A 25,061-nucleotide genomic window follows, 5' to 3' on the forward strand; every position below is an offset into this window, starting at 1 on the left:
GGTGCAGGATGACTGAACCAGTGAGTTTGGTTTCCCGTGCCCGCTCCCTTTTCCTCAGTGCTGCACCGTCACACAAAGGGCCCCCTTGACTCACACGTGTTGCCTTGTGTGTATAGTGCCCGTCCTATTTGACGCACACTTCTGTTTAGTTCCTTTTACTGAGTTTTTAGCCTGTGCTCCCCTCAGTAGACCCCATGTGGTGTAGTCTGAAGTCCATTCTTTTAGCAGCAATGAGCAGGTTAATATGTACTGTTGATGTGATCAGTCATTTCCCTCCTCTGCCTGGTAACAGTGCATAAGAGATGGTAGCCCACAGTTGAATACGTAACTCTATTTTTAGTTTCTTTTTTCCTACTAAAAGAAACTTTACTTGATCTAATATTTACACCATAGCAGGAATGTGCTTCGGCTTTGAAAAATGTCTTGTGGAACTTACTTTGGTGTGTTTGCTCTGCGGGGGCCAGCAAGTTGTTTGGATCTTACTGAGGTAGCAGTGGTGTCACCCATTGTGGCAGCATTCTAGCAGAACCCCCCCCCCCCCCCCCCCCCCCCCGCACAGATCCTCCCCATTGTTTGCAGACTCTCGCCGTCATGTGTCAGAAGCAAAGACAGGAGCGCTGTGATTCTAACCTCACCGTTCCAGTGGGCCATCAGCTATTGTCTGACTTAGATGTGGTCGAATTCGAAAAGTAGGATGTGGCTGCAGGGCACTTAGCTCCAGGTTGAGAAGGGGGCTGTAGAACTCAGGGATGCGAGGTGGTGATGAACTGCAGAATCACGAGAATGAAAAATAAAAGAGGTGCTGTTGTCATAGGTGTTAGGATGGAGGCCTCTGTACTGTGTGGGTTAGATTGTAGAGAAAAAAATATGATTCCTTTAGAAGGAATTGTCAGTACTCATTGAAATAACTTAACCTGATTACATATTGCTTTGAAATGGATTTTAAAACTGGTTTCACCAACCCAGGCATGCCAGTTTCAGATGTTGAATCCACCCTGTAAAACTCTTAGCTCTGGGAAGAGTAAAGTTAATTATCCATCCAAGCCCTCTCTTCAGGACACGAGGAGTTTTCTGAGAAGTGAGGGTCAGGGTAGCAGGTTGTGTTTTGGTTTTATGTGGGAGAGGCCAGGCCATTAAGAAGATGACAGTGGGGCTGCAGTATTGAATCAGCTCCTTGTCCACCTTGGGGGCATGGAGGGTGAGATAGATGCTGAGTGCTCTGTAGAGAAGCAAAGAGCCCTGTACTCTTGGAGGCGAGGATGGGGAAGCACAGGACACTGGTCAGTGACTGCGGAGGGCTTTTCAGAACAGATCAGACACTACTGAAGGGAGACAGAAGTACCCATTCAGTAAGAAGTCCACACAGTAGATACAGTATAAGAGGGAGGAAGGACATAAGGTCATGGGCCTGGCCTGCAAGGAACTTGGAAAGCATCACTCCAATCCTCACAACAGGAAAAAGGCTGAACAGACTGAAATTCAACAACTTTTGTCCGCTTCATTAGAGAACTGAGGTTACAGAGCAAGTTGCCACCTGAAAACCGGAGTCACAGGTCAGGCACAGGGTCTGATAGCACTTTATAGAGAATTGACTAATTCTACTGAATGTAGACAAGCTTGACAGTTAAAATCTCCAGAACCCCAGTTTTGAGGGGTGGGTGGCACACTTTTGTGAGTTTCGCCTCTAGGAGCCCCTCTAGGCTATACTGAAGATCAGAGAAAAATCTCTTGTTTTCAGCAGGGAGAGGGGAAAGTAAACATTTGAAGTACACCCAGGGCACCTCTTCTCCCTAACAAAGGCCTGTCCTTAAGGGAAACTGTTTTTTCAGAACCTAACTGATGTGAGGGAAGGGAACTACTCAGCTCAGTCACACTAAAAGACGGAGACCTTATCATAGGACTGCAGAGTGCTGCTTCTCCTTCCCACAGTGTTTTACCACCATGTCAGTGATACTCAGGCCCTGTTTAAGAAGGAGTCTCTAGGGAAACCCAAAGACAACAGGAATGACAAAAACAAGAACTAGAAGAAATTTTAGCCTCTGACACCTGGAGCTGAAGCAGGCAGTGAACACAGTCTGACTCCTGGCCAGATGAACATAAGATATCACATTAAAGACCTGCTTATCTGTTTCTTTCACTCAATACATCATTTCTGCCTCTCAAAAAATTACAAGGCATGCTAAAAGGCAAGGAACACATTCTAAAGAGACAAAACAAATATCCGAACCAGAACAGATATGACAGAAATTTTGGAATTACCAGACCAGAAGTTTAGAATAACTGATTAACATGCCAAGGACTGTAATGGGAAAAAAGTGGGCTGTACTCAAGAACAAATGTGTAATGAAAGCAGAAAGGTGGAAACTAAGAAAGAATTAAAAGGAAAATGCCTGAAATAAAAGCACTGTAGCAGAATGAAGAATGCCTTTGAGGGGCTCATTAGTACATTGGACAAAGCTGGGGAAGGGTCAGTAAAAACTTCTTAACTGAAGGAGAGTAAATAAAAATACAGACCAGAACAGAATATTAGCAAATGGGGACAGCTGCAGAAGGTGTGGCATATGCATTGTGAGAATTCCAGAGAAAAAAGAAAGGAACAAAATAGATATATGAAGTGATAAGTGGCTGAGAATTTTCTGAAATTAAAGATAAGCACCGAGCCACAGATCAAGGACTCTCAGAGAAGACCAAGCAGGATAAATACCCCCAATCTGCACCTAGACATATCCCATTCAAACTGTAGAAGATTAAAGGGAGACAACATCTTGAGAGAAGCTGAGGGAAAAACACACTTTACCTATAGAAGAACCAGCATAAAGATGATACCAGACCTCTCTTCAGAAACCATGCAAACCTGAAGAATAAAGAGTGAAATGTTTAAAGAGTTGAAAGAAAACCCCATCAACCTAGAATTCTAGGTTGTCCAGTGAAATTATTCTTCAGATGGATGGAGAAATAAAGACTTCCTCAGGCAGAAGTTGATGGAATTTGTCCCTGTGTCATAAGTGTTAAACGAAGATCTTTACAGGGTAGGAAAATGATGTAGGTCAGGAACTTGGATCTGTGTAATGAAAGGAAGAATTTTAAGACGGAATAAGTGATAGTAAATGTTAAACAAAAACCTTGGGAGCTAAAAGTTGCCCTGAAAGAAAGGTTTTTTTGAGCCATATGCTAGCCAGAAAAGGACCACATCCAGGGGCATGCAGCCTAAACCACCAGCAGGAGGCGAGATGAGAAGACAGTCTGCCATCCTGGGGCTGACAGGGCTCTTTTATATACAGTGAGTTTGGAGAAGAAAAATGGTAAGTTGTTTTGAAAGAGCTTATATTGACTATACATAAAGCAGGCAGGAGAAGGTGAAATCCTGGGATAGGTGAATTGCCTGTAAAGAAGAAGCATTTCCTGCTTCTGGATTGATTGTAGGCAGCAGTCCAACATGTTCAGATGTGGGGGCATCTGGTGGTTGGCTGTTCTATGGATAATTTCTGAAATAGCCACCTGGGGTTGATTCACAGTTTCGACATACAGTATGTAAACAATCATCCCCAGCTATTAAATGATTAACTGGCCTTGTCTCTTCCGCTCATCCTCCTGGAATTTAATTTAGGACATCGCAGAATGTGTCTCTTGTCATAAAATAAAAACATTTATTTTTCTTATCTTTAATTGATCTAACAGATAACAGTATCTTCAGAGTAGTAATAGCAACCAATATATTGGGTGATTACTGCTTTAGGATAAATGAAATGGATGACAGCAGTATTATAAGGGACAAAAGGAAGAATTGGGAATACAGTTATATGAGGTACCCACTCCCTGTGAAGCAGTATAGTGTTATTTGAAAGTAAGGTAGTTGCATTATAAATTCTAGGGCAGCAACTAAAAAAAGTTTTAAGAATAATTAATATGCTAAAAGAGGAGAGAGAATGGGATTATATACACTGCTCAATTAAAATGAGAGAAGGCATAAAAACAGTGGAAGACAAAGAAATAAAGAACAGGGGACATAAATAGAAAATAGTTCGAAATTTGGTAGATAGTAATCCGAGTATATTTATAATCACTTTAAATATGAATGGTCTAAATACACCAATTTTTTTTAAAAAAAGACTTTAATAGTGTCAAAAAAAACCAAGATCCATTTACGGTTGACCCTTGAACAACACAAGTTTGAACTACAGCTGTCTGTTTATACATGGATTTTTTTCAATAAGTAGTGTAAATGTATTTTTCTTACAATTTTCTTAACATTTTCTTCTTTTAAGCTTACTATATTATAAGAATACAGTATATGCCCTGGCCGGATGACTCAGTTGGTTGGAGCATCATCCCATACACCAAAAGGTTGTGAGTTCGATTCCCAGTCAGGGCACATACCTAGGTTGCAGGTTCAATCCACAGTCTGGGAGTGTATAGGTGGCAACCAATTGATTTTTCTTTTTCACATCGAGGTTTCTCTCTCTCTCTCTCCCTTACTCCCTCTTGAAAAATCGGTAAAAAAACATATTCCTAGGTAGGGATTAAGAAAAAAATATATACTGTGTTTTTTAAAAATAATTTTTGAACTACACTTGACATACAATATCATATTAGTTTCAGATGTACACTCCAGTGACTAGACATTACATAACTAAGTGATCATCCTGATAAATCTTGTACCCATCTGACACCATACATAGTTATTAGAATATTATTGACAATATTTCCTCTGCTGTACTATACATCTCTGTGACTATTTTGTAACTACCAATTTGTACTTCTTAATTCCTTCACCTTTTTCACCCAACCCCCACCCTCTCCCATCTGACAACCATCAAAATGTTCTCTGTATCTATGAGTCTGTTTCTGTTTTGCTTTTTTATTTTTTTAGATTCAGTTGTTGGTAGATATGTATTTATTGCCATTTTATTGTTCATAGTTCTTTTTTTCAATTTCTTCTTAAAGGAGACCCTTTAACACTGTATATAAAACTGGTTTGGTGATGATGAACTCCTTTAGATTTTTCTTGTCTGGGAAGCTTTTATTTGTCCTTTGATTCTAAAGGATAGCTTTGCTGGGTAGAGTCATCTTGGTTGTAGGTCCTTGCTTTCCATCACTTTGAATGTTTCTTGTGACTCCCTTCTGGCTTGCAAAGTTTCTGTTTAGAAACAGCTGACAGTCTTATGGGAGCTCCCTTGTAGGTAACTAACTGCTTTTCTCTTGCTGCTTTTGCTTCTTTCTTTGTCTTTAACCTTTTGCATTTTACTTATGATGTGACTTCTTGTGGGCCTCTTTGGGTTCATCTTGTTGGGGGACCCTCTGCACTTTCTGGACTTGTATGACTATTTTCTTCACCAGGGTAAGGACTTTTTCTGACATTTTTTCAAATAGGTTTTCAATTCTTGCTCTCTCTATTCTCCTGGCATCCCCATGTTGCAAATGTTGGAATGCTTGAAGATATCCCAGAGGCTCCTTACACTGTCCTCATTTTTTTGGATTCTTCTTTTTTTTTTCTTCCTGTTTTGATTGGGTGTGTTTTGCTTCCTTATATTCCAAATTTCTGGTTTTTTTCTTGACTTCATCTACTCTACTGTTGATTCCCTGTAAATAATTCTTCATTTCAGTTAGCGTAGTCTTCATTTCTGATTGGTTCTTTTTTATGATTTTCATGTCTGTTTTTTTCTATGCTGTTGAAGTTCTTTTAAGTTCATCTGCTCTTCCCCTAATTTCATTGAGTCCTTATAACCAGTGTTTTGAACTCTGCTTCTGGTAGGTTGCTTTTCTCCATTTTGTTTAGTTCTTTTTCTGGAGTTTTGTTCTATTTCATTTGGAATATGTTTCTTTATCTTTTCATTTTGGCATCCTCCCTGTGTTTGTTTCTGTGTATTAGGTAGAGCTGCTGTATCTCCTGTGCTTGGTAGAGTGGCCTTATGTAGTAGGTGTCCTGCAGGGTCCAGTGGCACAGCCTCCCTTTTCATTCAGCCGAGCTGGGCACTCCAGGTGTGCCTCTGTGCGATACATATACACCCTCCTGTTGTAGTTGTGCCTTGATTGTTGTTGGTACTTCACTGAGAGGGATTTACCCCCAGGCCAATTGGCTGCAAGGACTAGCTGCTACCACCAACCACCATGATCAGCTGTACAGGTGCCCACCCCATGGATCAAAACTTTCTTCACTTCAGCAGGGCTCTGGTGCCTGCTGAATCCATCCCTGAGTGTATTTCTTATGGAAGTCTTTGGGTGGTGGTGCTTTGATGACGCCTGAAGCTATCCACTGGGTGCTCTGGCTGAGGGGCCTCCCTGGAGGTACAGGCCAAGATCAGCCACCATCTGTGTTCTGCCCAGGGCCACCTGGCATGAACTACAGAGCCATCTTCAGATGTTTGCTACTTATGTTGGGCTTGAAGGTGCCCAGGAGAGACAAAGCTGTGAACCAAGGCAGGCTGCTGCTAGTGCTGGCCCGGGGGCCACTTACTGAGAGGTATGGGGCACACTGAGGCCAGATGCTGCTTGTTTGAGAGATTTTAGGAAAGTCTGAAAGATGAACCAAGACAGGCCATTTATATGGAAATGCCACTGGAAACAGCTTGGGTGGGCCCACAAGTTGGCTGGGGCTGGGTCTTGGACACACCAGTGTGGGGTGAACAGTGTTAGCCAGGTTGATGGAGAGCCTCCCTGTGGGCTCTGTGGGGGAGGTCTCAGCAAAGGATCCATGGCTTCTGCCAGCTCTTCTGTCTGGGAGAATGCTGCCCATCCAGCTCTCGCTCTGATGCCTGACAATTCAGTTCCTTCCTATATGTCCCTGGTTCCTTTCAAGCTGCTGCTGCAATGCTGGAGCTCAGGGGGAGTGAGTCTTAGTAAGTCCATGAGTGGGCCTGGGACTCCAGCAGCCTCCATTCACTCAGCCACAATCCCCATTGGTTTTTACAGTCAGAAGTTATGGGGATTTCTCTTCCTGGCACTGGAACCCTGGGATTGGGGGCCTGGGATAGGGCTGGATCCCCTTGATCTTCTGTTTGGACTTCAGCCTACATAATGCTCCCAATTTTTATCTGCCACATGTTGGTGTGGGATCAGCCCATTCTGTGTCTCTACCCCTCCTACCAGTCTCGATGAAGCTTTTTTATGTCTTTAGTTATAGGACTACCGTTCAGCTAGATTTCAGGCGGTTCTGAATGGTGGTTTTTCTGTAGTTCTGTCATGTTTTTGATGTGGTTGTGGGAGGATGTGAGTACTGCATTTACCTATGCTACTATCTTGATCGGAAGGCCCCTCAAAGCCTTTGTAAATGATCTATAATGTGTTAATTGACTATTTATAATGTTATCAGTAAGACTTCTGGTTAATAGTAGGCTATTAGTACTTACGATTTTGGGAAGTCAGTATTTACATGTGGATTTTCATCTGCATTGGGGGTTTATACCCTTAACTAACCCCACATTGTTTAGGAGTCAACTGTGTATGTTTTTTTTACAAGTAACCCACATGTTATATATAAAGATAGGTAGTTTAAAAGTAAAGAGGTGAAGAGAGATATACCTTGCTAATACAGAGGAAAGCTGGGGTAGCTGTGTCAGTTTCGGACAATCTAGACTTCTGAGTAAGGAGCGTGGGCAGGGTTAAATAGGGACATTGCACACTGATGCAGGACTCGCTTGTCACCTAACAGGGCATCACAGTACTGAGAGCTGAAAGGGGGACTAGGTGAGTCCACTACTGTTGTCGGGGACTTTAGCTCCCCTCTGTCAGATGTGGACAGATCCATCAGGCACAAGTCAGGGCATAATAGAATCAGCACTACCATTCGCTGGGTAGAGTTGACATCTGTGGGCTACCTCATTCAATAGGGGCAGAAAACGCGTCTCTTCTCAAGCTCCCATGGAAAGTCACTCAGGTTTACCACATTCTGGGCCCTTAATACATGCTAATAAACTTCTAAGTTTGCTAATAAATAGAAAGAAATTTGAATAGAAATTATATAAATTATGCTTTCAGACCATAGTGGAATTAAACTAGAAATCAATAACAAAGATTGTTGGAAAACCAAAAAATTTGGAGATTAAACAATATAACACATGGGTCAAAGAAGAAATCTCAAGAGAAATTAAGAAGTATTTTGAACTAAATGAAAGAATTAGGTTTCTTATTTATGTATTTGATAAAGAATGAGATGGAAGAGAATCTTAATTTTTTTCACTTTTCAAAGACTGTTCTTTCCTAATGATAAAAGTAATATATACATGATAAAGAGAATTTGGAAAAGTATAAAAAAATAGAAAGTTATACTTAACCCTCCTATCCAAAAGTACTCTGTTCATGTTAATATCCAATCATTTCCCTAAATGTGATTTTTAAAAATTAAAAACATGCTTAGTGGGAACTATAGTTATATGGTCCAAAATTTTTTAAAAATTTAAAACATATACTGTAAAAAGTCTTCATCTTGCCTCTGTATCCCATCTTGCTAGTTTTCAGCTCTCCTCAAGACATTGCTGTTAACAATTTTTTGTGTTCATCTGCAGTTTCTTTATGTGGCCCAGTTAATATAAATAGTTACTCATAATTTCCCCTTATTATAGCTAAAGTATTCTTTATTGCTCTGCATCTCATTTTTTTCTGCTACTTGTATCCTGGTGACCTTTCTGCATCATGCATTCAGCTACCATTCAGCTGCTTGGTAGTCTGTGATGTGGCTATTCCAGATCTATTTACAAAGAGACATTTCCCCCCAACATTATTTTATTAACATTTCCCCATCTTACAAGTATAGTTTCATTTTTCCTGTGCTGTTGGATATTTAGGTTGTTGCTGTTTGGAGCCATTGTAAACCTTGCTTGTGAAAGCCACCTGAATACACATCTAAGTCACTGTCACCACCTTAGGACACATGTCCAGGCTCCTGGTGCCTGGAGCCTGGCCTCCCTACAAAGCAATTCCAGTTTACTTGTCCAGCATCTGCATAAGCCGGAATCTTGAGAACAGCATTTCTGTAGGGAAAGAAAAAGGCAGAAGTGCCCATTGTGTGGTGGGGAGCCAACTCCTGGCGCGTGGGGTGCCTGTGTGAAAGAGGTGCAGGAAAATGGAGGCAGAAATGGCAGGAGTGACAGCAGGGACTGTGTTCCAGGCACTGTTCTAATCACTACGTATGATTACAAATTCGGTTCTTCCAACACTCCTGTGAGGTAGGCAATTATGGTCATTTTATAGGTGGGGAAACCAGCTTGGTGCCCTCTTACCTACCTTTACCCAAGCATGGAATTCCCATGAAAGGCCGGGAGAGTGGATGCAAGGACCAGACCCGGAGAGGCTGACTCTTCATACCCAGCCACCCTGGAGTCAAAAAGGTGGGACACAGGTGTGTGCCAAGGACACTAGTCCATGTTTTTGCAGACATTTGAGGAGTGCTGCTCGGATTAGAACATTGTGATTAAATTACAGTTTAGACATTTCCTTTCTTACTTTCAATTTACGTTGCAAATATGAACATAAAATGCAGAGGCTGCAGTTCTCAGAGATCCTCTGTTCAACTTGGAGCCATGGGGCGTTCCTCCCGTGCCACTCAGGCCCTGGGATGCTTTCTGGCCGGTGTTATCATGGTGAGCCCCTTAGTACTTGGAGGAGTCTTAGGGAGGAACACTGGTGGCTGCCAGTGTCCGGGAAATTGGCAACTGGTAACTTTCCATCCTGGGCCAAGCCAGACCTCTGGCTCGGTGTGTGCAGTCTTTTTTTTGCATTGAATCGGTATTATTTGATAGGAAATTAAGGGAAAACCCCACTCTTGCTTTTTTGTGCCAAGAGCAATGTGATCTTTACACTTTGGAAAGGTCTGTGTCTCTTGGAATCTTGTTTTCCGTAAATACTGGTGTTGGGGACCAGGGCTGCGCCATGTGCTCTGTGCTGCAGTGATGTCCTGAGCAGTGGTTGTGCCATGCCTCAGCCTCGGGCTGTAGAAAGAGAAATGTGTAGCATGTCTCTATTGTGGGATTTCACCATACACTAAATAATCATGCATGTTCACAGAAAGAACCAACTCTGCGTTGCATTTTTTAATTCTTTGCAGAATCTTCACTTCCAGGGTGCCAATACTTAATTGGCATCTTACCAGTCCAGCAGGTGTGGCGCTGGCCCAGGGCGGTTTATACAGCCTGCTCTAGGAACTTAAAACAATCAAAGGGAGATGTAAACATTTAGTGGCTTTTTATGTGTATTTCCCGTTTGGTAGGAGATAACACGATTTCTCAATGAACTCTGAACAATAATTTTGAGTAAAGAGTTCAATTTTGACGTTATTTTCCCCTTCACTCTTTTGTCTCATTTATGTGGGACTCACGGCCAGTGCAGTTCATTATGGACGCCTAGAAAATTCACTGGTCGGGCAAGTTGGGTTTTCAGAATGCACTGGAGGGCCGGGCGTGCCTCCACTTTTCTACCCTCTTCCCAACACAAAACTACGAGGCCTGCATTATGCCAGGAATGCCGTTTTAAAACTATATAAGGAAATTAGGTAAAAAAGAAAAACACTGGTTTGCTTTACTGTTTAATGTTTCATGGTTTCCCTTCCTTGGTAATTAATTTGAGTCCTACAGGCTCACTTCTTATGGCTCCTGGTTTTCTAGCTGTGATTACAGCGCATGGCCCTTGTAAATATAACCGGGGTCGGGGTGAGTTCATCTGGCCATCAGTCTCTAGGGGGCACATGTCCAGCGACAGTGGGCCTGCCTTTCTCCGTTTTTCTTTCTCTCTGCACCCCCCACAGAGTGGCTCAGTGCCATGCTCATTTCTGGTATACTTTAACTGTGCAGTTGACATGTTTTGAGGAGTTTTGCTGCTCTGTTATTAATATTCCTTAGTGTTTTCATAGCTCCTCTCATTATGGATTATTTATGCTTGTTCTAAACTTTCTCCCCCACTCTCCTCCTAATTCCTTACTGGATTAATTAGTCAATAGATTCTTATATCCTGTCCTTTTTAGGACAGTAACTGGAGTTTATGTGGATGTTATGGGGAGAACAGATTCTCATAGCAAAGAAGGGCTGTTGAAAACATTGTTTTTCATAGAGTTTTCAGGTTTAGATAGGATGCCTCAGTGTTGCTATTTAACATCACAAAATAATTTTATCGAGCACATCTGAGCCTTTTCAGGTGGGTGAATGGGGAGCAGCTGCTGGGCTAAGTTGCCCAGTGGTGAGAGATACAGGGAACCAGATGCACAGCTTTTGAATGCAAAACCCAGTTTATACCTCATCTCTTTACTCAGCTAACTTATTTCGCATTGTTCACAAACTGCCCGGGTGGGGCTGAAGCTCCAAGTAGCGGTTATCTGTTTTTGGTTGCAGGTTCCTGGGCTGCCTAGACATTCTGATGCATTGTCACTGCCTAGGAATCTGCATTTATATGTGCTCCTGGGTAATGGTGAGGCCACCCTCCCTGCAGAGAGCAAAGTTGGTTGCTAATCACAGGGGAGAAAAGAGTTTGCTTCTCCTGCTCAAAGAGCTGGTTGTCATCTAGTAGAGTTTTGTGTGAAGCACTTGACAAAACAATGGGGAGGGAGGGTGAGAGAAAAAAATAACATCGATGTGAGAGAGAGAGACACTGATTAGTTGCTTCCTGCACATGCCCCAGCCGGGGCTGAGCCTGTGACCGAGGTATGTGTTCTTGGCCAGAATCGAACCTGGGACCCTTCAGTCCGCGGGCCAATGCTCTAACCACTGAGCAAACTGGCTAGGGCTCTTAGTCTTTGATGTAGTTCCTTTCACTGCAAACATCACCTCGGATTAAAACAGTGCTGAATAATTGGTGCTGGCTTTAGGGACGTTTGGAGGCCCCATCTATGAGAGCAGAAATGGTGGTGGTTGGTGACTGTGTGTGCCCCCTGCTGCCAAGCTCGGCCTGAAGGTCTGTCTGTTATACCCAGGTTACGTGAGACTGATTCACACAGAGACCGAATTGTTTATTTGGAGTTTTTTATTATTCGCCAGCGGCTGCGAATGGGCTCTTGCCCTAAACAAACTCGCAGTCCCGAACAGTTTTTGCAGGGAGAATATAAAGGCAGAAAAAACAAACAAACTACATTCTATTTGGTGAAGGGGGAGCAGTTCGGTCAAGGGGACGCAGGCGGTGGAACTAGCGAAGCAGTAGACTGAAGCTAGGATAAGCTTTACTCAGCTTCCTACAGTTACCTATCCTCTGGAATTCTGTGGGCTGCCATCCTTTGCACTGCACCAGGAAAGGAGAAGAGGTCATTGCTTCTACATAGTAAATTTTGTTGCTCTTGTTTATCTTAAAGTAGCGGTTGTAAGGGTAGGAGATGGGGTGCTGTGCTTCATATCGACGCTCACTCTGTTTGAATCTGGCAGTCCCGCTGGAGAGCAGCAGCCGGTGTGGTGAGGTGTTTTAAAAAGAGGAAATGCAATGGTCTGCTCCTTACACCTGCACACCTTGAGCTTTTAAAAAAGCAGATATGCGGGAGCTGACCCATGCTGTTATGGGCACATCTGCAAACTAGAAAAGAGAAAGCAGCCTAAGAATGACGGGATTTTGTGAGAACTATTCTGTCAACTTGCAATTGTCATATAGAATTTTTATTTGTTTGTTTTTAGTTGATGTTGGGGAAAGAGGAAGGGAGAGAGAAACATCAATTTGTTGTTGCACTTATTTATGCATTCATTGGTGGTTTCTTGTATGTGCCCTGACCGGGGATCGAACCCACAACCTTGACATATCGGGATGATGCTCTAACCAGTTGAGCTACCTGACTAGGGCCTCATTTGCTTTTTGTTTTTAGCAAAAGAGGTGGGGATTGCACAGCGGTCACAGGAGTTTCCTCATACTTAGATAGATCCCTTCAGTGAATTTGCATATTGACAGACTATAAACAACTTTAAAAGGTTTTGTGTAGTTTTAGTTTTTTTAAATATGTTTTTATTGATTTTTAGAGAGAGAGGAAGGGATAAGAGAAGGATAGATGGATAGAACAACATTGTTTGACGGCCTCCTGCTCACCCCCACTGGGCATCACGTCTGCGACCCGGGCATGTGCCCTGACCAGGAATCAAACTGACTTCTTGGTTCCTGTGTTGATGTTCAACCACTGATCCACACTTGGCCAGGCCGGTTTTAGTTATTTTTTTTCCTCGAAGAAAAATTATTTTAACATCAGGGGTTCTATTTTTAAGTTAACTCACTGGTTTTCAAACGTGGCTTTTAAACATCCATATTATAAACTTCCAGAGTCTCCCTGCCTGGAGTGTCCATGTCAGGGTGTCAGGAGCCCGGGCATTCCAAAGCTTCCCTGGGTGGTGATGTAGAGCAGGGGCTGGTGGGGAATCTCGAATGATCTGCAGTCGCTCAGGAGCCTGATTTTGACCGTTGTACGCCCAGGATTGGGAAAGGGAGGTGAGCAAATACATAAACCAAAACCATTCATTTTTCACTTCAGCTTTGGTAATAAAGGTTTTACCCATTTTTCACTAACACTCATTTTTTCATTTGCTTTCATCACTCATCTTTGTGGGTTTTTTTTTAACCATCCTAACTACTTTTTAGTTGGTTTTAGGAGGAAGGAGGGCGGGATAGGGAGAGAGAGAGAAACATGAACTTGTTGTTCCACTTACTTATGCACCATTGGCTGATCCTTGTATGTGCCCTGACTGGGGATTGAACCACAACCTTGGTGAATGGGGACAATGCGCTAACCAACTGAGCTACCCAGCCAGGGCCCCATCTTAGCCATTTTTTAAGTGTGCAGTTCAGTAGTGTTAAGGATATTCACATTGTTGTAAAACAGATCTCCAGAACTTTTCACCTTGCTAGACTGAAACTCTACCCATTGAGCAGTAACTCCCTCTCCCCCTCCCACTAGCCCCTGGGAACCACCATGTGATCATGTGTTAATTCTGGTTTTAATATTTCAAGGAACTGCCATATCGTTTTCCACAGTGGCTGCATCATTTTACACTCCCACCAGCAGTGCTCAGTGGTTCCAATTCACATCTTTGCCTTCACTTGTTATTATTTTCTGTTACTTTTTAATAGGATCCTAAGGGGTGGGGTGTAATTGATGCCTCCTTGTGATTTGGATTTGCATTTCTCTGATGATTGTTGACACTGAGCATCTTTTCATAAGCTTATTGGCCGTTTGTCATCTTTGGAGAAATCCTATTCAAGCACTTTGCCGTTTTTTAATTGGGCTGATATTTTTGTTGTTGATTTGTAGGAGTTCTTTATATATTCTGCATATTAATTTATCACAGCTATGATTTGCAAATATTGTCTCCCATTCCATAGATTCCCTTTTTACTCTGCTGATTGTATCCTTTGATATTGGCATAAAGTTTTTAAGTTTGATATAGTTCCAATTGTATATTTTTGCTTTCATTGCCTTCGTTTTTGGTGTCATATCCAAGAAATCCGTGCCAAATCCAGTGTTAAATTCAGCTTTTTCCCATGTTTTCCTTTAGGAGTTTTATTGTTTTAGGTCTTACGTTTAGATCTTTAATCCATTTTGAGTTAATTTTTGTATGTAGTGTGTAGTCAGGTAAGGGCTCAGCCTCATTCTTTGCTTACAGATACTCAGTTTTCCCAGGACCATTTGTTAACCTTTGCTTCTTTCTCCATTGAGTGACTTGGTACCCTTGTTGAGGATCATTTGATCATATACAAAAAAGACTTATTTGGGGGCTCTTTATTCCATTGACATATATGTCTGTCTTTATGCAAATGCCACACTGTTTTGACTACTGTTGCCTTGTAATATGTTTTGAAATCAGGAAGTATGAGTCTTTCAATTGTGTTCTTTTAAAAGTAAGATTGTTTTGGCTGTTCAGGGTCCCTTGAGATCCCATATGAATTTCAGCATAAATTTTTTTCTGTTTCTGTGAAAATGTTGTTGGGATTTGGATAGGAAGGGGTGGTGTTTCCTAGTACTCTTTTTTAAATAGGAAGACCTTTTTTAAAAAAATACCCCAGGAATTTGCTGGAATAATCTTGGCAAACAAAGAAACCTCACAAATATCCAGAAGATGGGACCTACAGCCTTCCTCGTGTTCTTGTCTCCCTCGACACAGCGTCATAGTACAGGAAAAACAGTCCTTGGTTATTCCAGGAACCTGTACAATACCTGGAACTCCTTCCCACAGGTGCTGTGTGTGGAACTATCCAGCTCCCCCTTTCCCTTGGCCTTGGCTGCTCTTGTGTATGCAGCTCAGACACCCTCAGGCTTGAAAGACTGATCATTAGAGAGAATTAAGTGGTGACCCAGCTCACAGTCTGGAGCACCACTCCTCCTTGTCTGAGGATGAGAAATTCTCCTTCTACTCTCACTCTGGGGTTGGGCAGCGTGTCAGGAAACAGCCCCAGATCGTTGAAGGTGCTGCAGTGATTCCTGCAGGAGATTTTCAGGGTGATGGGTGGTGGGTGGGTGTGGGTGGGGAGCTTGGGCATTTTTGGGTGGTCGTGTGTTCTGAGAAAAGTTATATCAGAGTTTGCTCGTTTTGCCTGTCATCTCTGAAACCTAGCCCCTGATGTGCTGTTACCTCAAAGGAGAGCCCTGGTCCCTGGTTGGGAAGCGGGTGGGAGGCCTGGGGGATGGGGAGCCAGTAGTGGAGGAATCGCTGCAGGTGCGCTTGGGTGGGGGCTGAGGCTGTGAGCACGGGAGGATTCTTGTGGCAGTGGTGTCTCAGGTCCCCATGCCCTGGCTCTCCTGTGATGGTGACCTAGAGCTGAAGGGGCAAGGCCATCTGCTGGCGGGGTGGCTTCCTCCTCCGCGCCTGCTCATCTTGTTCCTTTCTCAGGAGCCGTTGTTCCCGGGGCCGCTCTGCTGTGTGGCAGGTGTCCCTGACCTGGGGGCGAGGGTTGTGGGTGGCGATGTTACAGGGATGCCTGTGCATCGAGGTTGTGTGTAGAGTCCCAATTGTGCTGTTCGTGGCTGTAGAAGCCACCCCCCGAGGTCATCTCAGCGTGTGGTTTTATGTGTCCTGGATACATAAGAGCAAAGTGAAAGGCTGTTTTCTCCCATACATTTGTGCCTTTGCTTTTACGTCTGGCTTGTTTTACCATTTAAAAATGTTGTTTACTTTAGAGCAGCAATTTTCAACTGGTGTGCTGCAAGAATGTTTAAAACATGCAATACCTGACTGTTTCATTTGGGGCACGGACCTCTTTTCCCTTAGATTGTCCAGTAAATGACAGGAGCCAACACAGCAATAGACGTTTGGTGTGAATCAAAAGTACACCTATTTCTTCTGTCAAATCAGCAAAAAAAGTATATTTTGGTGTGCAGCAGAATTTTAGTAATTTATGTGTACCCATGGGATGAAAAAGGTTGAAAATTGATGCTTTAGGTTTTGGTACTTAATTCTTTGTCTGAAAAATCAGTCTTCTGATTTGACTGCCGCATCTGGGGCAGGTCTTCTCAGAAAACAATCAGCTTGGTTCTCAGACTGACCCTGATGAGAGGAGAATCGGCCCAAATAATTGGCCCAGCACATAACTTTTTGTTCCACATAATTAGACTTTTTGGTTTTGCTTAAAGTTCTCCTTATGGCATATATAAATTAGTTCCTATGAAGAATAATAAAATAAAATTTTGGTGAAAGATACACAAACACCTTTATTAAACAGTCTGAAGTCAGGGGTTCAGAATTATTTTAGTGTTTTCTTGGAAATAACATGCTTCTGTTTTGTCTCCTATAGTTGACCAGATATACCATCTCGCCTCTCCAGCCTCCCCTCCTAACTACATGTACAACCCCATCAAGACGCTGAAGACCAATACGATCGGGACGCTGAACATGCTGGGTGAGCTGCCCCTTCCTTCCTTTGCAGCTGCTGTTGGCAGCATGTAGACAGCTCCGAGCGTAGGTCTTGACTGTGCTATGGAGCTTGATCCTGGCCTTTACACCCCCCCTCAACCCCGCCTGGGCTATTCAGTGTGACTTTATTTGCTATCAGAATTGGTCATGGGGAGACGGTCATGGTAGTAACTACTCAGTCTATTGCCCCAGTTCCATCCCCTGGGTTGACCATCTGTGCTTCCAGGTGAGGACCCAGCCTCCCTCCACTTTCCCCTCTGACACATGGCATGGCGCCTTCCTGCTGCAGAGGGGCACTGGCAGTTCAGCTCAAGATTGGGTTGCAGAGGACTACACACACACAGACACACACAGCACACACACACCGCAAACACACGTACCACACAAACACATACACCACACACACACATGCCATAGACACAGCACACACACACACACACACACACACACACACACAGAGGTTTCAGGAGCGCTCCTGGAAGGAGTGGGAGGAAAACTGTCCTCATGGGACTGTGGAAACCTAGTACCTGGCTCCAGACAATGGCAGGACTTGCCTTAGAGTGCGAGATGAGAGAGAGCCCGTTAGAGGTGGCCACGTGTGTATTTCCAAATGACATGCTGTGGGCAGTGTGCACACACTCATGCTTGGAGTGGGAGGCATGCTTACACTTTGCATAGGCTCCCAGCACACCCAGGGCTCTGATGAGTTCCAAAGTTCCTTTAAAAAGGAACCGCTTTTTAAAATGCCCAGGAAAAAAACGGGTTTAATTATAGGACAGGTTAAACAAGTTCTACCACTGGATTTAGGAAAGGTGGCAGTAAATTTAAATCTGACTGAAGTCTCAGACTAGGGTCTGAGAGGCAACTGGAGCTTGGTTTTCAGGGCTTGTAGACCTGACACTGTGAGGAGTCCAGCTTTGTTGGAGTGAAGTGAACGGGCATTTGTTGTCCTCTGTGTTTGTCTCCTGTCCTGATCACCTGACAGAAGAGAGTGCTCACTGCTCTTATAGGTATGGTGTGTGACAGGCTGCCCTGCCTTCATATCAGAGCTAGACACAACAGAGGAAAAACATGGGCACGGGGTGTTTATAAAGATACCACTCAGGCCGTGCAGTGATGTGCCGGGGGCACTGCCCTGTCCATGGTGGGGGTCAGTAAGGACTGTACTCAGGGTCCTCTGCTGGGGACCTGGCATCTCAGGGGGAGACTATACGGCACAGGTGTCAGTGGCTCCCAGGAGGAGGGGAAGGACCCAGAAAGGAGGCATCCGTAGAGTGCTGTTCGAGTTCAAGGTGCAGTGGCGTGGGCTAAGGCCCAGTCCTGCGTGAGGGTGGACCTGGAGGTCTAGAAGGGATGGCAGAGGGCCTTCCGGGAGTGACTTGGACAGAGGTGAGGAGGGATGATCGCTAGGCTGGAAGAGACCCAAATGGGAATGTATTCTGAGCTGAGGAGCTGTCTCCATTCTGCACACGCCGCCTGGCTCTTCCTGGTGGGGCCCCTCTCTGCAGGCTCACCGCCCGTGTCCTGTGCTGGGCATCTCCCTGGTGCAGCGCTTTGTCCAGTCTCTGTACAGACACCTGGACGCCGTAGCAGCATGGCTGTGCTGCCCTGGCTCCTCCCTGTGGGGAGGGAGACGTTCTTCTTCTCAGGTATGCCGTGCCAGCATCCTGGTCATGATACTGAACTGAGCTGTGCAAATTTTTACCATTGGGGGAAACTAGATAAAGTGTAAATGAGATCTCCCTGTATTCTTTCAACTGCATTTGAATGGACAATTCAGATTAAAAGTTTACTTAAAGATGTCAGGTCCTTGTGCAGCTACCATGTCTCTGCTGTCATGTGGTGTCGTCCACTCCGGACTCTCTGGTGAGCTGGAATGAAGGAGATGGGCCTGTGGTGTTGGGAGCTTGTGAATTCAGTATCGTATGACATCCCTTGGGCCATTTTCTTCCTCAGCCACAGGTGGCATTTGCTCAGGTTATCCCGAAATCCTCACCTTGCAGCAACTCCGTTCTCTTTTCTCTATGTGCATCCTCATGGCTCCCCCAGGCGCTCCTGCACACTCCTACCCCTGTTCTCCTCACACTAGGACCCTTCCTCTCGCCTGCCCGCCTCCCCAGCATGGGTGCAGCCGTGTTCTCCCCTCCCCTCCTCCTGGCTGCCCTGCATGGGCCTGTGGCAGCACTGGGTGCTGCGAGTGTCTGCTCAGGGCTCCGTGGTGGAGGGTGGGTGGGAAGCACTGGGTTGAGGGAAGGGCCATGGGATTCTTCTGCACAGGGCTCCTCAGAGCCTGAGTCCCACACCTATGTGACCACCATAGAGAAGGATGAAGGATGTTCTTGTCCACTTGACACATCGGGGGTAAATGCAGGGAAGGTTCAGAGCAGGGTGGCAGGATGTGCTGAGTTGCTTTGGAGAAGGTGCTATTAAGCCAACCCTGGAAGGAGTTGAGAGGATGGGTGGAGGTGCCGGAAGGGGGCTGGCTCAGGGAGCATGAGGAGGAGGTGGCAGGTGGGCCGTTTTGGGGACAATAGTGGAAGGAAGTTAAAGTGCGCAGAGCTTTGCCTTTTGCAAGCCAGGGTGAAGCTACGGCATAAAATATGGTGATATGTCGGGGCAGAGGCATCTTTGTGAAACTCCTCAAATCACACGTCATCAAGCCAACAGCCTATGCATATGCATCTGGCCCTTCTTAATTCATGAGCATCTAATTGAATACTGGGCTTCTGGGAGGTCATCTGTGTTTTTCTTACTGTTTTTATTGGTTGGCTGTTGTTGGACATTTTGTTTTTTCCCCCCATTTTTATTTCCGAAGTAGATGCAGTCAGAGTGGATAATTGAAGATATATGGATGGTCTAATACCATTAATACTTAAGAAATTGCTGAAGCTGACAACAAACATGTGCATGTGTATTTTTCCTGTTTCTCTGAAGTTGACAGTTGCTCATATCATGTCCCTGCTTTCTGTAGGGCTGGCAAAGCGAGTCGGTGCACGTCTGCTCCTGGCCTCCACCTCAGAGGTGTATGGAGGTAAGTGGCTGGGGCTTCCCCGTCTCCGCCATCGCAGGCTCCTGTGTCCCTGCTGACGCACATCCTTGGCGCCTGGATCAAGGCTCCTTGGCAATGAGGACCTGCCACTCATGGTTCCACAGAAGTGTTTTGCGTTCTGCTCTGAGAGAACCCCAGAAATCAATCCATTAGGGATTCTTGACCAGCTTAGCTGGTGCATGTTCTTTAGTGTAAAAAGTGTGTGTCATGAGCCGACCCCAAGAACTCCGTGTTGGCCTTGAAGCGTGCTCGGCGAAGAGACTCTTGCCAGTTCCTCACTGCTGTGTAACCATTTCTGGAAGAGTCTACCGTTTCTTGTAGTGCCAAAAAACTCCAGGGCCTGTCCTGCCAGCTTGCAGCACTTCACTGCCCCCTCTGGGGAGTGGTGAGGCTGACACGTTCTGTCCAAGTGGACATCCATCTGGCCCCAAGCCACCCAGCGCGGGCTGTGGGAGCACTGCCCACTGGGTGCAGCAGGAGCCAGGCTTGGCCGTGATGGAACTCACTACTTCACGTCAGGAGACGTGGGAGTGGAAGGGCAACATGGGAAGAGATGTGTTTTTATTAACGGGAACCAAATGGAAAAAAGCCTGAGAAACAAATTCCACTGCATGCAGTTATGTTCTTTGTGCTCCCTGTGAAAAGGTGGAGCCCTGTCCACTTTGCTGAAATCTGTAGGTTAAAAGGGCGGAACTGCCCACAGTCCCCTCCCTGCTCCCCGGCTGCTTAGGAATAGGTAGGTGCGTGGGCTGGAACTTTCCCCTCCCTGTCTGTCCATATCAAGACTGCAGGGGATCCGCAGGTTCCCCATGGGCACTGGATGGTCCCCTTTGCTCCTCTGATGGGCTTCACACGTCATAGAGGAGTGGTGCTGACAGAGTCGGGCTGTGTCTGCGTCAGATACTAAGATGCTTGAGTTCTCTGCCCGGGAGGGCACGGTGGCATCTCCACATCTACGCCTTTCTCCTCCCACCTCCTTTATCTGCACATTGGGCAATAGCTGTGTTCCTCGGGGTAGTAAATGACCTCAGGGCCTAACTCGGGGGATCCGGCTGGTGCTCTGCTTCGAGGTTTCTAGCTGCTGTAAACTGTGCACGCTGATCTTGGCTGAGCAGAATGGGAATGATGGATCCTGATTAGAAAACCTGCGACTCTGGCCCTTGCCTTTTGTGATTTCAGAGTGATCCTGTGAGGGGACTTTTTACAACTGTGTGTGAACCTCAGGCACCCTGGGCATTTCAAGGGGTGGGTGGGTGTATCCAGCCTCTTTCTCATCATTTGCCAAATTTCTGATCATCTTTTTGAGTCTGGCTGGCCCAGCCCTTGTGGAAAATCCCCAGGAAAGGCCTGACGTGGATCCTCTCATATCTGTGTGTGTTGACGTCACTGGTTTTCTTTTCTCCGGCAGTGTTCGCCTTAGACATTTTCTCTCACCGTACAGTAAAAACGTGCACTTCTTCAGGGAACTTTAACCCCAGCAGCAGCTAGAAGAGTCTGCACTTGCCCTGAGCTGCTGCCGCGCTTTGGAAGGGGTGCCCATCCAGGCGGATGGCCAGCTGAGGCATCTGTGTGTTCATGTCCCATCCCTCACAGCTCCCCTTGTTACCCATAAGCCAAAGTCAGACTTCTGCTCAAGATGTACAAGGAGTGGATTTGTCACAAAGGTTCCTGGACCTTGTCCAGATTTCTTGGCAAAGACGTACACATTTTATACCGCAGGTGTATGTGGTTGTGTAAAATTCCTGGTGTACTAGATAAATTAGTTATTAATTCACATTCCAAAAACATGCTTGTGTTAAAGAATTTGTTACTGGGTTTTCTTAAATAGTCATTTCCCCGGTACATCTTAAAGTGTGATTGAATTACACACCAGAAAAACAGGAATTGGGAGCAAGCAGCCGTTTGCCCTGGGACTTCCCACCAGCGCTGGGCCAGACCTCCTGTGTCACTGAGGTTCTCAGGTCTGTGCGGCAGATGGCATATGTGGAAGTTGTCTTCCACAGGGATGCTCTTTAAATGTTTTCAATAAATGCATGCTTTGCTTTCATTACGTATTTTATAAATATAAGTTGAACCATATATCCCTCCACATAGGTTATACTTAAGTATAGTTTGTATAATAATTTAAAAGTTAAGAACAATTTATAGGAGAGAGGAAAGGTTTAAACTGGCATTTGATCTTTTAACTTTTTTCCTGTAAAATGTGTATTAACATGAGACGTAAGAGCAGTGCATCCCACTGGAACAATGAATTCTCTAGATACCGATCTTTCCATGTAGACAGTTTGTTTTGGTCTTCCCACAGCTCCTTTTTGTATCATAAATATTCAGTGTTCATGCGAATGAATTTGAAACAAAGGAGGAATGAAAACAGTCTCATTTCTCCTCACAGACCCTGAAGTCCACCCTCAAAATGAGGAGTACTGGGGCCACGTGAATCCAATCGGCCCCCGAGCCTGCTACGATGAAGGCAAACGCGTTGCAGAGACCATGTGCTACGCCTACATGAAGCAGGTGTGTGAGTGTGGGGCGCAGACACGCAGAGCCGTCCCGAGTGTAAATCACTAGAGGAATGAACTGTCGGGATTACCTGCCAGGGCGGGGCTGGGGAAGGTGGTCCACTGTTATAAATTAGTGGTATTAGCAGCGCTTTTCCTTTCAAAGTAAAGATTTTGGGGAGATGAACTCCGAGCTTTAGAAAACTGTGGCATGTGGAGAATTGCCCACCAGCAGTTAGAATTCCCTCTGTTTTCCTGCAGCCTCCAAATCAGGGGACTTGGGTTTCACTTCTAGTTACCTGATCAGGGGAAAGTGAGTCACGGTTGCTTTCATTTGGATCTCCTTAGGGGCTTCCATTCACTGTTCTGTCCTGTATTTCTAGTCACTCATTGCTCTGCAGGGGACTTTAACAGATCTGGTAGTGTCCTGTCGCAGGTTTGCTCCCTCTCACACTGTAGCTGTCAGAGCCCACAGACTGAGGCAGAGGACCTGGTTCCCGCCTGGCTCTGCTGCCGCCTCATCCTCAGAGATGTGGCCTGACCTCCTTGGGCACTCTGCTCTGACATGGGGCTCAGTGCACTGTCCTGCCTGCCTCAGGGCTGTGTGGGAGCCAGTGAGACCTCCAGACCTGGCCCGGGGGCTAGGCAAGCCTGGCTAGTCCATCCCGTTGGTGGTGACTGTCCTGTTGTGTTTGGACCAGCGCTCTTAGCTCATTGACATGCCCTTTATTAGAGGAAGGACATGTGGACGGGACAGGCTGTTGACAGATGTGTGGTAGCCTGTGCTCTCAGGACTTAAAGAGGAATGGGCATGTGTCCCTGGGCCCAGGGTCCCACCTGCAGGTGAGCTCGGAGTTCAGAGGCTGTGGGCTTCGTGGGAGGGGAGAGGTGCTCCCGCGTGCCTGGTGCTGAGTGGCTGATGGCTGGGTGTGCCTGAGTCTTTTTTTTGTGTGTGTACAATACCAACATTAAAGACCCACAAAACAGCCTTGTGCTGATGTAAGTATTCAGGCCTTCCTGTTTTATTTCTTGGCCAGAACTGCTTTCTAAGCTACTTCGTGCAGTTGGCTTAGAGCAGGGGTGGGGAATGTCGAAAATCATTTGGTCTGGCCCTGCCAAGGCCTCACCGAAGAGAAACAGTTCCAGCCATCACATTAGGAGTGCATTAATTAAATGTTTGACCAAATATAGCAGGCTAATTTTTAAGCTGATTATTTTGTATGGCCCGAGAATGATGTTATAAATATCTAATGGCCCTTGAAAAAGGGCTCCTCACCCCTGGGTTAGAATAGTCATTTATTTTTAACACTAATCAGTTTTAGAAAGGACATGCCTTTGTCATTTTTGAGCCTAGAGTATCTTGACCCCAAAATGTAAGCTGGTCTCCCAGATACATAGCACAGCCCGTAGGCACGTTGGCACCGCAGAAAGCTAACCTGAATGCTGAGGGACACATGATTGCGTTTTATTTCACAGTAAGTTTGAAGAGGATTGCATCTCTAAGCTGTTTTCTTTTGCTTTCAGTCTGGTATTTGTCAGTGAATTTTTACATAGGTATAGCTGGTGAGCAAATAGGACATTTTTATTGAACTTTCAAGTTTTATTAAATGGTTAATAGTGTAACTTATTAATAATTTTGTAAATATCTATATTACCTTAAGCTTTGAACTCATGATAATTACAGTATTTAGTAATGATACAGCCAGCATTTACTGAGCGCCGACTGTATGCCAGGCACTGGAATGGCCAGGGCACACATTCCACGCACGTTAGCTGGCTCAGGTCATCTGTGGGTGAGCTCAGGAGTGTAGCGCCTGGATCACTCTGGACCATCAGCATTTACACTTCTGCTCATGTGGGTCTCGGAGGACTGACAGCATAGGTGGCATTGCCCTGGGAACCGGGACACAATGTGCCCATCGGAAGGCCCTGTGTGGACTGCAGTCTTGCTACCTATCCCTGACAGGAGCCCTGTGGGGGTGTCCTGCCAGCCTGCCACCCGCCATCCTTGTGAGGGATGCAACCAGTTGAGGGGTGACTGCTGTGGAATGTGTGGCACATGCACCACGTACAGGAGGCCCTAATGTGATGGCTGAGTGGAGGAAGTCACCCCGTGGTCAGGTTCACAGTGTGCGTGTCCGCTGGTCTCCGGGAGGCTCAGCCTGTGTTAGGGCTCAGCCTATTGAGTCTCCCCTCATTCTCACGGCCCCTTTTTGAGGCGGGTGTGGGCCGCCCACTTTACAGATGGAGGAGTGGGCTCCCAAGCTTGTTTCCAGCTCCCTGGCCTACAAGCAGAGCGTAAACCCATGCCTGGCAGCCCCCAGGGCATGCTCCTTCCTCCCGGCCATCCTGTGGGCCATCGGGGCTGAGGAAGCTGGGTGAGCAAAGGAGATGCAGCTCCGAGCCCAAGGGCCCTGGGGCTCCTTTGATGCACAGCAATGTCGCAGGGCCCAGGACAAGCTCCCAGGCGCATGCACTGCTCCCACCACCACTGCTCCGCCGCGTGCCAGTGTCACCTCACAGGTCTCTGTGTGCTGCCTTCCAGGATGGCAGCTTTTAGGAGGAAATTCAAAACTTGAAGTGACACTGTTCATGCTGTCTGTGGGTTAATGAAAAAAATGACCCGAAGGAAGGATAAATCAGGTGGGGTCTACGTCTTTAATTAATTACTTTAATTAATGCTTTAATTAATTAACAGTTTTTATTTTTTATGCATAATAACAC

General features: G+C 45.5%; 1 protein-coding gene across 3 annotated transcripts in view; it reads left to right on the top strand.

Annotated features, from left to right (window-relative positions):
• UXS1 (UDP-glucuronate decarboxylase 1) overlaps positions 1–25,061 on the top strand; it is a 91,456-nt gene that overhangs the window by 48,367 nt on the left and 18,028 nt on the right. For 2 of the 3 annotated variants that reach the window (XM_016222106.2, XM_016222108.2), the window contains exons 7-9: positions 16,672–16,776; positions 19,762–19,821; positions 22,232–22,353. In XM_016222106.2, coding sequence (XP_016077592.2) covers positions 16,672–16,776; positions 19,762–19,821; positions 22,232–22,353 — 287 coding nt within the window. The remainder of the gene's footprint in view (positions 1–16,671; positions 16,777–19,761; positions 19,822–22,231; positions 22,354–25,061) is intronic. The other variant, XM_016222107.2, reaches the window with a different exon arrangement.

The sequence above is a fragment of the Miniopterus natalensis genome, chromosome 13 (assembly GCF_054644295.1).
Source record: "Miniopterus natalensis isolate mMinNat1 chromosome 13, mMinNat1.hap1, whole genome shotgun sequence".
NCBI classification, from domain to species: Eukaryota; Metazoa; Chordata; class Mammalia; order Chiroptera; family Miniopteridae; genus Miniopterus; species Miniopterus natalensis.